Source organism: Ptychodera flava, chromosome 14 (assembly GCF_041260155.1).
Source record: "Ptychodera flava strain L36383 chromosome 14, AS_Pfla_20210202, whole genome shotgun sequence".
Taxonomy (NCBI): Eukaryota; Metazoa; Hemichordata; class Enteropneusta; family Ptychoderidae; genus Ptychodera; species Ptychodera flava.
The window spans coordinates 10,665,051-10,681,621 of NC_091941.1; the positions used below are offsets into that span (position 1 = coordinate 10,665,051).

Genomic DNA, 16,571 nt, shown 5'->3' on the forward strand with positions numbered 1-16,571 from the left:
ACATGCAATGCCTCGGCTTTCACAAACCGCTTGAATTCTGAAGCCTGTATGTTGATTTTTTTCTCTCTGTTCTTCATATGTTTTTTTGGATAACTACTTAAACCTACTTAATCTTGTCTTTGAAGTGTGGAGGTTAAACAAAGGGTAAAGATCTTACATATTGACTTCAATGTGATCCCCCTTTTCATGTATCATATTGCTATCGTAGTTTACCGGTACTTCTGTTTCCTTCCCATAGCTCTACTGAGTGACACGCCTATGGAGAGCGCCCTCTAGTGATAAACTCAGCTTCAATTTTTTAACCATCTAATTCCTGTAGTTCTGCAGCCATTTCTCATAACTTCTCCTGGCCACCTGATCCAACCATTTCCTCTTCATTTCTAGATGTGGACATCCATCTCATATTAACATTACTCGGGCCGTAAGGTTACCTACCTCGTGTGAACAAATCTCTCAGTTTATTTTGTAACTAGAAATGCTATAATGTTGAAGGATTTGAATTGGTAAGACTGAAATGGTGATATGTGTTGTGGAATTTCTTCTGTTGATTAGTTCAAAGTTCTATGATCACCCCACGATTTCAGTCCTATCTTATCCTATAACATTCTAGTGTTTTGAGTTACGCCATGCAGTTTGAAACTCATCTTGCAGCTGGGTATTTTACAAACCTATCTTGTTTTGATTTTTAGTTGTAATACCAACTCAGCCAATCCGCCGCCCTTGAAGTTGGCAGTCGCTGGTAGTGACGCTTTTTTCAACTCAGTACTTAGACCCTACGTGGAGCAGTTTTCAGCCAAATCACCAGACTGGCAAAATTACATCAGGTTTCTGATCATACCCTTGGGTAGGTACCAAAGGATGTGTGCAGTTGACTGGTGTCTGTCTTTTGCGTGGATTTGACAACATGCTTCCGTTTAGCCTCAAAATTAATCAAGAAAATCAAGAAAATTTTCCTACATATGGACTTTTGTATGCTGCCCACTGTAAATTATTACAGTTCGATAATATTCTGCTGGTTAGCATAACTTTACAGGACCCAATTCCAAATGAGTTTGTACTCAGTGAAAAGAATCTTATCGTTTGTGAAAAACACATCAATATGCTATCATTGAAACCTTGCTCAGCCTACATAGTACAGGGTAAAATTCAACATTATTGTACACACATGCTGTTACCATTGAAGTTGTCAGCTGACACCAATCAAGGACATTGCAAATCTCATAAAAATAACAACAACAAAGTAGACTTTACACATCTTGTGAAATTAATATACATTTCAGTCCACCGTCTTGGACATTTAACTGATGATGTACATTGACAATTGTGAATAAAGATGTTTGATTCTAACCAAATGCAACTTGTCTATTAAAATGCATATTGTTATCAATAGCAGCTGAAGTTCAAAGTAAACAATCTTCAGAAGACTCATGTCTTATCTGTTATCCACCAGCCCTTGGGCTTTCAGATCCCTGCTCATGCAGTACCAATAACCCCGCTCTATCACCCCCTCCGCAATCCCCATGTGTACGGACTGAACTGCAAGACTTCTCAATGTTAGCAAAGTATGTCAGTGGAGAGCTGAAGCATGACAGACCGAAATAAAAACCTCACCAGTCATAAATATCTGTAAAAAAAAACCATCGAATGCTTGATTCTGATAACAGAGCCAGTCAGATTAGAAAATGGAAAGTACCAGTACGGTAGTATTAAAATGTCACAGCTTGTAAAAATTAAAGGATTTGTTTGTACCTTGCTGTTCAAATATTGAAGAGTTTCCGGTTGCAAAGTTGATATGCTCCAGTGAAGCATCACTTTACAGTATATGTCAGGCAAGGATGTCTTTGATTCAGCTGATACACCGTATTTTACTGTATGTTGACATTCTATGAGATCCCTATTTAAACATACTCATGCACTCAGCCGACATGTCATGCTTTGTATAGGTTTTCAGCGTGTATCTTGCAGTGAAAATATCAGGATTTCTTCTCAATAGTGATAGAAAAATTACAGTCTAAACTATGTCATCTCTCAAATTATTTTAAAATCATTGATTGATAGAGTATTAAAAGACAACACAACTATTGTGGCATGTCTTTGCCTAGTGCAGAAAACTTCACACATCACGCCTTCAATATATTCTCCAAATCAAATCCAAATCCAACAAGCAGCATCGCTTTTGTTATTTTTTTTCCCGGACTGATTAAACCTAAATAAATAGATTTCTCACTTACATTTTGATACTTTGTACATCAATGAATTTCCGAATAGCACAACACTGGGTGATGCAAGTGCCAGAAAGTGGTAATCTTGTTGTAATTTATTGATTGTACCCTGTGTGTTTTTTTCCCTTCAGGTGCCAATTCTCTTGCTAAGTACCTAGCATCAGTAGACAACCGTTACAGCTCTCTCTTCATGGACTCCCTCTGGAGGGAAGCATTTGAGAAGGCTGACAAAGAGAATATAGGTGAGTACTGAGAAAGTTGACTTTACAAATGACGTATTCCAAAGGGGAATTTTCAAGAGAGGGTGCTATTTCGAAAACCTATTGATTTCTTAAAGCCATCTGAGAAGTGAGATTCATAGAGTAAAATTTACTATTGCAGGAAATTTAAGCTTATATTAACTTTCCATTTTGTACTACAGATGAAATGAAAAATCCCCAGATTTTAATTTCTGTAAATAATACTTACTTTCAAGACAAACAATAGCCTTAATTGATTCTAACACCTGACGAAACTACAAAGGAATTTTTCACAATCCAAAATAGTAAAAATCATAAAAAGATACAGCTACTCAGAGGGACATAGAAAAGAAAGCGTTGCAGATTTTGAGTTACAATAAGGCATCTTTGTGTAGCTAAAGACAAATATTACTGTAAAATTCATAATCACCTAGAGTTGATACTAATACGGCAGATTCCATACGGACATTGACATTTGATATGATTCATTTCAACAGATTATTCAGAGTTAGTTCACCGTGTGAGTAGGTATCTTCATGATGCAAATCTAGTCTTTTCACTTCCCATTGCTGAAGCCATGGTCAACTATAGAAACAACTCAGAGGAAGACTCGGTCCAGAAATTTGTCCCCTTCATCAATGTAAGTCAGCTATTACTTTGAAACCTGTCTTTTACATTACTGAAGCGGAAAGGGCAATTTTGTGAACTACTTTCTTTGCAACCATGAAGTCTAAGCGTACAGCTCAATGCGAATAAGGCATGCAAAAATTTTAATGTGAGTTCTTAAATGAGAATATATAGAACCACATCAGGGATTATTGATGACGCAGATCATTTGCATACACTGGGTGGGATTTTTTCAACAATCCCATAGAAGAATTAATATTAGGGGGTAAACATTATCTGTTACACACTATGGGGGCATTTGGCACATTCAATCATCACCTACGGTCTAAATATCATGGAAACAGCCGATGAGGGATTTGTCTCCATGGGTAAAATCATGAACGTTGAACACAATCATTATGTCGCTGGTTGAACCATAATAAATACCTTCCACTGTCCCTTCAGAGCAAACACCAAGTGGAAATATCTACTGGATGATGACAGTAATATTTGATACCCAATTTAGTTGCTACAATCAATGAATGAATGAATCATAGACAATAAATTTGAATAATTATGATTGGCAGTTGCAATCTCTGACCAACAACACAACATTTTTGAAATTTATTTTGGACTCAAGAGTAGTTGCTATATATTCACAGACATTATATGAAAGATTCAATTACAATGAACACCTTAAACATGGAAAAATTACGGGATTCCTGGACCGAACACAACTAGTCCGATTCGAAGCTTGACTTTTTTACATGTGCCTAGACTTACGAAATTCTGGGTTTTATAGGGGAGGTTCCTGTTTAAAAAGAAAATTTTGTGCAGACTGCACATTCAAAATCCTCTCTATACATGGATGTCGTATGAATAGAAAATTGCTAACGCCAGATAAGGTGTTCCACTGTACAAGATGTGTCTGTGTGTACTGCGATGAAACACGGAGAATGGTTGACAGGCATGGTCAAATCTCAGTGGAAATGTCATACATGGATGATAGGGCAAACCCCCTCAAGGTGTAGCTTTTCAATTTTGGCAGTTGCCAACACACAGCATTGCATGAGTCAAGTGGTTGGACTGTGAACTGTTCAATATCTCAAGCAGAGGAAGGGAAGTGTAGACCTTGTCGTCAATTATGATTAATTCTCTATCAAAACCGCATCAGTAAACTACAATGGTATATAAAAATTGATGGTTCATGAAAGTTTGTGTTATCAGCTTCCCTTCAATTCGCTGACTTTAAGATTTGAAATATTCATTTCAGTATTTGATTTTGTCCGTCCATCGAGTGATGTGTCCAATAGCCCCTATAAACATACATATATTTTGTTTGTGATTAATGAGGAAATTACTTACTGAAAATGAATGTATTTTGAACGTGCGTTAAAGATCAGAGGAAACTACAAAAAAACGCCGGCATCCATTTATCATGTCGAGATATGCCAGAAGATGTTGATTGATGGTTACTGCCTGAGGGCAGGGGGTGTATTTCTAAATTTTTACAATTAATCATACTGATGCTGAATGTCAGTGGGTATGGCTTTGCTGTAGGTATGCTCTTTTAGAATTTAATAGGAAGATAGCTTGTTTTCCTTGAGAAAACATTTTGCAAACAAGGATTTCATAAACATCAGTATTGAATTTTGGGTGAACATTAAAAAGATTGAAACATGAGTTTTTGCAAAATTTAAGTGTGTGTGCAATAAAAATGCTAAAACCTTAAGTTAAAAAATAATTCCAAACCTCTCAATTTTGTGACATATTATTTTTTTTATTTCCAGGCTATTTGCATTGAATCTGTTGTGTTCCAATTGTAGAATTGTGTTATGATTTACAGTGACAAGTTGCAAAACAATGAAAAATGAAAGAATAGCATTATCCAATAAATGTTCAAATAAGAGCTGCATCATTCATCATTATAACAGGGCATTGCATAAAGTACAGGGTATCTTGCTCAAAATCACTCTTTATTGCAAAGATTCATTCAATTTTTATTCATTTGTTAACCAAGGATCAAAATATTGGTAGGGTTCACCTTTTTGCAAGACAAGCTTTCATATGTAAATGTATGTAAATTTATGCAAATCACTTGATTTCCTGGCTCCCTGTTTTTCCCGTGTTCAACATTTCAAAAAAAGTTAAGTCTGCTGTGGTCAAATTTTGTGAAATTTTCACATCATGTTCTTTAAATATTATATATCAAAATGAAAATCTTATATTTTGAATAAGAGTCATTTTAATGTTGCTTATCATGATTTTTACTCTTTTTATTGAGTGTCAGTCTTTTAATCCTTTTCATTTAAAAATAAGAATAGATAATTCAAAGCAAAATTGTCGTTTATTTCAACATATACTCTAGTTTCAAATGAGATATTACATTTCATAAAGTGTCAAGTTTTTCAACATTGAGAATTTCTGTCCCAAATATGTACCCCTTCATCCTTTGAGTAAACTATTGCTACGATACTAAATTTTGTATTCTCTGCTTTTAGAAAATATGTAATACGAGGGTTTTCATTTCATCTTTGATAAGAATACTGCTTTGATAAAAGTGTTAGTTATGTCATAGACAGTTTCTGTTACTGTCTATGGTTATGTGCAACACTACTTTTAATGACAAATATGCTTTTGACTTATCCAAAAAGTTTGTATTTCTTTGAATACAAAAAGATCACCTAGATGTGATTATGACACTTTACATTGCCAACATTTTCTTATTGAATACCATGTTGTTCACCTGTTCATAATTATCCTGTTATATCCCGTTGTTCACATAATACACTGTATGTAGACCCTTGTGAAGTAAACTGAAGTGGAAAATATTGAACCCCTCATTTTGCTGTACACTGCAACATTCAATTGCGTGTGACTTCACGTAAACATAGTCATTATGATACATAGCTGATAGAGGTTAAAATTGTCAAAGCCAGTGAAGTGATACAATACACTCTCATGGCTGGTCAGATTTGATCAGATAAATATAGGGAGATGTAAAAAATGATGTCGATTTATGGAATCTGTTGATTCCTATGATTGGATCAGGGACGATGTGCATGTTCAGTGAGGTATCAGTTCATAAACAGTCTTTCACAATAGATACGTAGAATAAATTGAAGTTTGTGAGGATTTAATAGGAGGACAATATAAGCAGTTGATATGTGCCGTCGAGAAGCAGCACCAGTTTTATAATACAGGGTAGCATAGAAAATCAAGTTACAGAATTCACCGTAGATTTTATTTTAGAACCAAACATCTGAGCTAAATTCAGAACACCTTAAACAGGGTGATGTTTACTTTCTTCACCAAATTTAGCTAAGACTTTTCATGATACTTTTGTCGGCGTCATTGATGACCTCTGTAAACTGCATCGATTGTGTAAGCCGCCGTACAGCCGATGCCGATTTTCAACAAACATCCGACATCAAATTGATGAAATTTAATCTGTATACCGGCGCATGAATATTTGATAGCACTGATCTGATTTCTTTGCGTCATCTTGGGTTTTTTAGGATGTGAGAGTGGGATCAACAGAAGCTATTAGTACACTGTCAGGTAAGCTATGAAATGTCAAACAATCATCTCTGTTAAGCTGTGATTGTCTGCTGAAAATTGATACAGATGTATTTGAATGGACTGTGTGGTAGCTCTAGAGTGTACAGATGAATTATTTCATCGCAAAAAAATTGTCCCAAGAAATTGTTCCCGGTGACATTTGTATATTACAGAGAACTGACTTAAAGAAGAATGAGGAAATCAAAATTACTGAGTCTTGTACTTCGCATGATAATCTGGTCTTTTGAAGGACTTTTCCTATTTTCAGAATTTGTCCTTTGTAATTGTGAAACACTTTGACCTTCAATCAGCCATCTGCCGTTGAATGTAACCAGCGATTTCACAATTGATCAGCTTCTAATGTGTCACAAAAAATCAAACATCACTTTTAAAACTGATAAATATACCAAGAAATGTGCTACCATCAATCTGCATGTTTCTAATTCCATTCTAATCCACACCATAATAAAGTGAAACAATCATAGAATATTTTATATGATTTTATATCCATCCAGGTGATTGGGAAGAATTTGGAACACAATCTCAAACCATACTGTCTTCAAGTCCACCGACCGTCACTCAGTTAGCCTCCAAAGAATCCAGCACGCCTCCGTCTAGTCCAGCAATTAGCATCACCACATCCACATCAAGGTATTGTTACGTGCAGAGAAAACGAACAAAAGGGTGAACTCAGCAGTTAACGTTTAAACAAAATTTATTACGAAAATAAAACTAATTGCTAAGTCAGGGATAGAGTACAAGCTTTAAAAGTGTTACAGACTACTTATCTCAGCTGGGACGGCAGAGCTCCAGTCTCAGAGTTGTAACAGTCAGTCGGATGAATGAACAGTCCTTTGGCTTGCAGGCTTGAAACTGCACAAAGTCCACAGTATAAATCCAGCGTTGACAGTGAAGGTCTTGAAAAGTCTTGAGAATGACTACTGCTGGAGTTTAGTAACACACAAGAGACACGATCCCAAAAGTCTGACTGGAAGCTGTGCACGTCCCTTTTATAAAGGCATGTAAGAACAATCTAGAACCTTTTATTGACATGCTAATTACTGTTCTAAAATTATCTCCCTTACACAACTAATCAACTTTCCAGAACATTCCAAACATGACTAATTGAATTCAAGGTTGTGAGGTCATCAAGGGCAGTGACCTTGGAATGTTCTAGACTGATTGAACTCAGGTCATGATGAGTGTGGGGGAAATGACCTACATAACACACCCCCTCTTCAAAAAAAGAAAATTTTTCAAAGAAAAATCTTTCTTTTACAAATGTAATCTTAAAAGTGTGAACAACAATAAGTTCTAAATACGAGAGAGACAGTCTGCAATTAAATTGTCTCAGCCTTTGATATGTCTAATGTCAAGATTAAACTCCTGTAACATTAAACTCCATCTTAGCAATCTCTGATTTTTGCCTTTAAATTTCTGCAGAAAAACAAGAGGGTTGTGATCAATATAAACCACTATTGGCTGATTTGAAGAAGTAACATAAACTTCAAAATGCTGTAAAGCTAATATCAAAGATAAACCACTCTTTTTCAATTGTAGAGTAGTTTCTCTGGGATTTGTTAAATTTGCGTGAAAAATAGCAAACAGGATGATCTACACCATGACTATCCTCTTGCAATTTGGTATTGGAAAACTTGAAATGGCACTGAACTTGGCATAAAGTATGCATGGCAAAGTCCAGTTACTTTTACTGGGTTCAATAAAGTCATTGTCCAGCAGGTATTGACTTCTTCCTGGAGATATTTCGCTTTTGTTGGATTCAGTCTGTATGGATGTTGTTTTACAGGCTTACTGTCCCCAACATCAACGTCGTGATAGATGACGTTCGTCCTCGTTGGAACATCTTGAAACAGGTGTTTATATTCGTGGAGCAGTTCTTTCACCTGTTGTTGTTGTCCTGGCTGGAGGTGTGCCAACTTTGTAGACTCCAGCTTCTCCAGGATTTCTGAGTTCTGAAGCTTGACCGAGCCCAGCTTTGAGTTTAGAGTATTTTCACTCAAGTCAGTTTCAGTATCACTATCTTCATAATGGCTTGAACTGACTGCACTGACAGGCTGAGTTATAGTAGGATTATCCCTATCCAAATATGGCTTAAGCATATTTATGTGACATAGCTGTTTTTGTTTTCGCCTGTCAGGTGTTATTATGATGTAATTTAAATCACTCAATTTCTTATCAATTAGGTATGGCCCAAAGTAACGAGCATGGAGTGGTTTGCCAGGAATTGGAAGTAGAACAAGAACTTTTTGACCTGGTTCAAACTTCCGTTTTGAGGTGTTTTTATCATATTTGGTTTTCATTGACTGCTGAGATGACTCAAGATTTTCTCTGGCTAATTCACATGCTTTAGAGAGCTTTGTACGAAAATCTGAGACATATTGCAAAATATTCAGACAATCATCATCGTCTGATAGGAATTTCTCTTTAACGAGCTTAAGTGGGCCACGGACTGTGTGTCCAAATACAAGCTCAAATGGGCTAAAACCAAGAGACTCTTGAATTGACTCTCTAACAGCAAAGAGCAAAAAATGAATTCCTTCATCCCACTGCTTCTCTGTGTCAAACAGTAGGTCCTAATCATGTTTTTCAAAGTTTGATGAAATCGCTCAAGAGCACCCTGACTTTCTGGATGATAGGCGGATGACCTATACTGTTTAATGCCTAGCTGATCCATTACTTGTTGAAAAATACCAGACATAAAGTTGGAGCCTTGATCGGACTGGACACATTTAGGGAGGCCAAATAAAGTGAAAAATTTGACTAAAGCTCTCACTATAGTCTTTGTCTTTATGTTTCTCAGTGGTATGGCTTCTGGGAACCGAGGTTGATGTACACATAATTGTCAACATATACTCATTTCCTGATCTTGTTTTTGGTAGGGGCCCAACACAGTCTATTAGTATCCTACTAAATGGTTCTTGAAATGCAGGAATTGGCTGTAAAGGGGCCTTTGGAATGGTCTGATTGGCTTTCCTACCATTTGACATGTGTGACAAGTTTTACAGAAATGTGCTACATCCTGCCTGAGATTAGGCCAATAAAAGTGACTGAGAATTTTGTGATAAGTTTTCCTGACTCCTAAGTGACCAGCCCAGGGCGTTTCATGGGCCAGGCGCAATATTTCAGCACGATAGGGCTTTGGAACCACAATTTGATGTTTTATAGCCCAATCGTCATCAACCAAAACATCTGGAGGTCTCCATTTACGCATGAGAATACCAGACTTTGTATAATAGGAAACAGAGCTATCTGAAGTTTTACCTTCATCATCTACCCTGTCAAACAAAGACAAAATATCTGGGTCTTTGTGTTGTTCTGCAATGAGATTTGATATAGAAAATGTCTGACTTTGGTCAGCAGAAGTTTTACTGGAAGTTTCAAATCCACGAGGGATAACGGAATGATCCGTGTCAAACACCTGACTGAGGAAGGTGTCATTTAAGTCAACATCTGTGACATTATTTTTGAGAGTATTTTGATTCTCAGAAGTTTTCTTTGACATGGCTCGAGTAATGGCACATGATGGGAAAAGGCCGGGAATGTCTTCCTCTATTGGCTCTGGATTTTGATCTAAACTAGGATTATCAGTCACAAGTGGATTAGTAATGACCTTGTCCCCAGCAAGGTCGTTTCCAAGAAGAAGGTGAATCCCTTCAAAAGGCAAAAAAGGCCTAATACCTAAAGCCACAGGTCCAGAAACAAAGTCCGAAGACAAATAGACATTATGGAGAGGAACAGGAATGTAGTCATTACAATCTACCCCCTTAATAAGAACTTTAGAACCTGAAAATGACTTTTCAGAAAACGGCAGGGTATCTGCCAACAAAAGAGACTGGGAAGCCCCGGTATCTCTTAAATTTTGACAGGGGTAGCGGAAGAGAAATCACTAGAAAGTGATATAAAACCATCATGAATAAATGGTTCGAAAATACCCATAATGCTATCTTGAGAAGAATTGACCTTGACCTCATTAATTGGGGATGAGAGGGGTTTAACCTCAGAAAATGTGTTGCACACATTATTAGACTCTAATTGAGTTGATGAAGAAATAAAGCCGGTTGGCTTAGATCCACTTTGACCACTTTGACCTTCACGTTTTCTTTTCAATTTGAAACACTCTGACATTAAATGGCCGTCTTTCTTACAATAATTACAAGAAAGTGTACCGAACTGTTTGTCAGAAGGAGATTGAGACTTGGATTTGATGATGTGGAAGTGTTACTTGAACTCTGTGAACTGTTGTCATTTGATTTTCTACTGTCCTTTGAAAAATTCTTGGATGAAAAGGAGGAGTTAAATTTACCTGCATTGTTTCTGTATGAAAAGGACTGGGATGGTTTGCTGAGAAATGAAGATTTGTGGGTCAATGAATAATCATCGGCCAAACGTGCAGCAACCTCTAATGTATCTGCCTTTGTTCATTGATAAACGTCTTGATGTCACTCCGGATGCACCTTTTAAATTCCTCAATCAAAACAAGTTGTCGTAATTTGTCATAATTCTGACTAACCTTTTCAGAAGAACACCAACGATCAAACAGTTGTTCTTTTGTTCGAGCAAATTCAACATAAGTTTGATCTTTTACCTTCTCACAATCCCTAAATTTCTGACGGTAAGCTTCAGGCACCAATTCATAGCCCTTGAGAATTAATTCCTTCACAGAATCATAATCTGAAGCCTGCTCTACTGACAACTGAATGTAAATTTCTCTGGCTTTACCCACCAAAGCACTCTGCAAAAGCATAGACCAGGACTCCTTAGGCCAATTCAGACTCTGAGCAATTTTCTCAAAATGGAGAAAATATTTGTCAACATCCTTTTCTTGGAAAGGGGGAACTAACCTGAAATGCTTAGTAATGTCAAACTGTCCGAAGGGAAGAATTTTCCTGACTGTCCAAGCTCCAAACGTTTCATTTCTAATCTTTCCTGCCTATCTTTCTCTCTCTGTCTTTCTTCCATTTCTAATTGCATTGTATTTTTTCTTTTTCTAATGCCTGTCTCTCTTTTTCCATTTGTAATTCTAGTTTCTTGATCTCCAATTTGTCTGCAATTCTAATTCTAATTTTCTGAGTTCAGAGGTAGACTCGGGCTCATAATCTTTCAGGGTGGATTCCTCAAATTGGCCTAAATCAACCAGATGTTTGGCAATACGGTACTGTATTTCCCTCTTGCGCATAGATCTTTTAACTTCTACTTTAAGGAAATTTGCCAGTGCTATGAGGTTGTCTTTTCTGAGGGAATTAAATGTGTCCTGATCAAGGTCATCCATAAATTCGTCTGGTTTAAATTCCGCCATGATTAAATTTCGCTGAGTTCACAGTATACAGTAGTTTTAAAAGCTGTCAAAATGTTGTCAAACGGCTCAAAATATTCGCTCCCGGACGAGCCCCCAATTTTGTTACGTGCAGAGAAAACGAACAAAAAGGGTGAACTCAGCAGTTAACGTTTAAACAAAATTTATTACGAAAATAAAACTAATTGCTAAGTCAGGGATAGAGTACAAGCTTTAAAAGTGTACAGACTACTTATCTCAGCTGGGACGGCAGAGCTCCAGTCTCAGAGTTGTAACAGTCAGTCGGATGAATGAACAGTCCTTTGGCTTGCAGGCTTGAAGCTGCACAAAGTCCACAGTATAAATCCAGCGTTGACAGTGAAGGTCTTGAAAAGTCTGAGAATGACTACTGCTGGAGTTTAGTAACACACAAGAGACACGATCCCAAAAGTCTGACTGGAAGCTGTGCACGTCCCTTTTATAAAGGCATGTAAGAAAATCTAGAACTTTTATTGACATGCTAATTACTGTTCTAAAATTATCTCCCTTACACAACTAATCAACTTTCCAGAACATTCCAAACATGACTAATTGAATTCAAGGTTGTGAGGTCATCAAGGGCAGTGACCTTGGGAATGTTCTAGACTGATTGAACTCAGGTCATGATGAGTGTGGGGAAATGACCTACATAACAATAGAATTGTGATACAAGAGAACAGTGAACCCTGAGGTTCCCACACACACACACGTTATGATTTCTGTACATTTTAATCATTTCACTGGGTTTAGATACAGTGTATGATGGTGTGATACGACTTATTTCTCAAATAACACCAAATTTACAAAAATAATTTGCAAAGACTGCGACTCATAAATGAGAACCAGTGTGTCCTTGCAACCACGCAAAATAATCAGTTGCCAGTGATTTGAAGTTGTAAAGCAACATGACATAAACCAAGTATGACGTTGACTTCACTTAAAGACAGCACATTTTAATAGAGGAAACTAAAGAAGCAACAGAGATTAACCATGCTAGGTACCAGCACAAAATCTTATAAGCAGAGGGATGGAAGGACTGTGCTTCAAGCAAGCTTTTTTCTAGCTTGTTCCAGTCAGATCCTTGATTGGCAGAGAGTGGGGATTTTTTTTAAACTCTGCTTATGACATGTGAGACTGTTTGTCTGTTCTGCTGCAGACTGATATCCAGTTACATGAGAATATCAAATACTCAGTGCCAATCTCCTAGAAATTCATTTTGTGAAACGATTCACCTGGGGGAGTTAATATCAGATAGTCTGAGCGTTGATTATGCTGTCTTATAATATTGCAAGCAAATTACTGGACTCATTTGATTTGTCAATTTATATTGACTTATGTGGCGATTCAATGTACCGGTATTAGCAAAAGGATCTGTGCAGAGTTGTAATGTTGATTAACTGCAGTTTTCATTTGGTGGATGTGCAGTCCCCGATCACTGTGTGTAAGTGTGTGTCTGTGTTTGTCTCACAGTTAGTGAGCCTGTTTGTGTCTTTCTGTATGTCTGTCTCTCTGTGAGTGGTTTTCTTTCTGTCTATTTCTCAGTATCTGTTTGTGTCGCTCCATTTCCGTGTCTCTCTCCATGAATTTGTGTCTCTGTTTCTCTCTGCCAGTGTATATGTTTGTTCTTTCTGCGGCCATTACATAATTTTCCATAGAGTCACAGAACAATTTACATAGTCGTTTTTGACAATTGATAGTTTTCATTTCGGGAATCAGGATTTATTTTTGCAGCATGCTTGACGTCACATTAGGAAATTTCTGAGAATTCAAAATGACTTACTCAATTTATGCAATTTCACCAACCCACAGTCAGATCAGTGATATCATTATATCAAGCCCTCAAGGGTTGAATGACCTCTTTTGAAACTCACCCCATTTGCTCAGTCGTTTTTCATTCTTTATTGTTATATCACTGTGAAGCCTTTGCTGTGAGTTGGAAATATTCACAATAGTCTCAGCACATCTTTTTTTCATCCTAGTGCTTTCAACTAAATTTGGTTTCAGATTTTTCTCAGTTTTCCTTATGTGTATAGATAAATTTTAAACCATAAAGCGAATTTTGAAATTTATCATAAACACGATTTACCGGCAAGCAATCCCTGATAGAAAGAGTCTTATCTGTCTTATTTTTGTTTCATGTGCAACATCCAATGACTTATTAAATTCATCAGGGAAATATATTGCATATATTTGTACGTGTTCTATTTTTTTCATCAAACAAAGTTATAGCTTCAGTTTGCAAACATGTTGCGTTACATCATGTCACAAGCATTACTTTTTTAGTTTATATGTCTTCGTTGATAAGTAAATAGTAATAATCTTAATGGGGGAGGAGGGGACATATCCAGTGCTGGCCATTAATGTTTTGGATAGTGCTGATTGTGACTGTGATCCTAGATTTGTTACCATACATAGCATACTTTGTGCGTCATCTGCTAGTGCCCTCAGAAATTAGGCCAAATTTTGTCTTTTGGCACCCATCTTTATTACTTCAGCTTGAATTCAGCTCCTTTGATATGTGCCTTCTTGTTTCAATCGCAACATAGGTTGACTAAAATGCTGATTTCCCAATCATGACGTAGGTGGAGTAGAATCCTGATTTCCCAGTTCCTGTAAGAGCCGTTTCCAAAGATCTAAGTCAAAATTCCCTGACGAATATTAATTTTGCATATTTAATGACGGATCAATGAAGTCATTAAGAATAAGCCCTCTTGAATTTTGCAGTCCTATCTCAGTTCCGGCCAGTAGCAGCAGTACTAACACTGCCTCTGAACTCATGGATTTACAAGTTGAATACTGGACCAACGTGACAACGCCGGGAGGCAGCAGTAGCAGCAGCAGCAAGTTCAAGGACAACAGCATGAAATGTTCCCTGAAGACCACGTTCAGGTCGCTGAATATCTGTCGTCTGCCCAGCTCTGGAGATTCAACCTTGACCTCAACTCTTTCACTTGTTGTTGTAACCAAGGAGAAAAACAAGAAAAGTGAGTCATTTGTCAGTTTTTGCCTACACCAGTGTTGTGCCATTGTTTTTGACAAAGGAACAATATTTCTATAGTATTTTTCTGAATCATGCTGTTTACTAGGGGCATAGACTCAGCTGATATCTCTGCCTTGTTATCTTCATTTCCATATCTCATGCCTTTTGAGTAAATTTTTTATCGCGTATAACAAAAAAATGACTTGTCTGTGTTCTTGTCAGCACTTTTTTATCTCAGCATTGTACTTTGTTCCAGTTCCATCAGATGCATTTCCATTCCCTTTCCATAATTCATATTCTCTTTCTAAACAAACTACTCCCAAGATCATGTAGAAATGTCTTATGTTTAACTTGTCAATTTAGACTATAGGTGTGTTCTGCCCAGTGTTGTCATTGACAACTGAATTCAGTTCAGATTAGAATTTATTTGTCAACTTAACAATGCATATTGTACAAAGCATGGCATGATGTATTTCTTCAATATACTATACCGAGGAGAAAAGAAACTACACAAAAAATATGAAACTGAAAATAATGAAAATTGTTAGGAAACTGTATAGCTTATCATTGTTTTAATCATTTGATGACGTATGTGCTAATAAATATGCTGGAATTTTTTTTGTTAATGATATGAATTGTTCATTTTGATAAGTATATCATTCTGGTTTTTTTATCCTACACAGTCATGAGAATTGGCAAGAGACCCAAGGAGACGGAATCAAAAAGTCAAGTTGTCGATGGCATCAACCGATTGATTTGTATGTGCAAGAGCCATACCAATCCACTCAAAGGTAAATTTCAGCTGCATATCATATGTTGGTTCTGTGTGATTTTTTGTATCAATTTATTTCAATAATTCACCTCTCATGTTGCTTCCAGAATCAGTGTAATTTATTGAGGTTGATTAGGTCGTGTGTCAAAGGTGATTGTAGACATAGATAATTTATGTGAAAATAGAATTACCGCTCAGTAACAGGAATCAGTTGTAATTGGTATTTGAGTTATTATTTTGATAGGATATCCAAACAAGACTTTTATAATTCATTTTAGTTGAAAATGCGAAATGTCTAAATTGGTGTATTAAAGTGAATAACTTGTGATCTGTAAAATCATGTGTTATCCTGAAATTGGTTAAAGTTCTCACTGACACAGTTGTTGTGTGCAGCTTACCGTAGACTTCAGGTCTTCTCAAAGTTACCCTTCAAAGTTGACTGAAAGTCACAGACTCTGCTTTTTGGTAAAGGGTGTTAATACTTTCAAGTCAATATCGTTGCCAGTAGTAAAATACAATAAACCCTTTTTACGTAAAGCTTTGCAACTGTTACTGACCCTCAGTAAAATTTGCTGTCCTGTCAGAGGCAAACGCTAGCAAAGTGTGGTTTGAATTCAAATGCAAGGCAAAGAGACTGAATTGAGTGACTCTTTACTGTGCTGTCTGAATTTAATCATATTGCTTGCATAGATATAGTCAAACATACATATTTGAAGACTTAACCCTTTGAGTCCTGTAATTTTTTCCCACCAAAATTTTAGTGCAACATTTTATCGATTTTTGTAAATTTTTCTGTAATTTTTTGATAATTTTGGACCAAAAAGATATAAAATTTCACTGGCTAAAGTTTTTTATCAAA

General features: G+C 36.6%; 1 protein-coding gene across 13 annotated transcripts in view; it reads left to right on the forward strand.

Moving 5' to 3' along the window:
- Window positions 1-16,571, forward strand: part of LOC139149301 (phosphofurin acidic cluster sorting protein 1-like) — a 77,294-nt gene that overhangs the window by 56,775 nt on the left and 3,948 nt on the right. For all 13 annotated transcript variants that reach the window (XM_070720986.1, XM_070720988.1, XM_070720990.1 and 10 more), the window contains 7 exons: window positions 690-844; window positions 2,354-2,464; window positions 2,959-3,101; window positions 6,586-6,628; window positions 7,144-7,279; window positions 14,685-14,944; window positions 15,624-15,731. In XM_070720986.1, coding sequence (XP_070577087.1) covers window positions 690-844; window positions 2,354-2,464; window positions 2,959-3,101; window positions 6,586-6,628; window positions 7,144-7,279; window positions 14,685-14,944; window positions 15,624-15,731 — 956 coding nt within the window. The remainder of the gene's footprint in view (window positions 1-689; window positions 845-2,353; window positions 2,465-2,958; window positions 3,102-6,585; window positions 6,629-7,143; window positions 7,280-14,684; window positions 14,945-15,623; window positions 15,732-16,571) is intronic.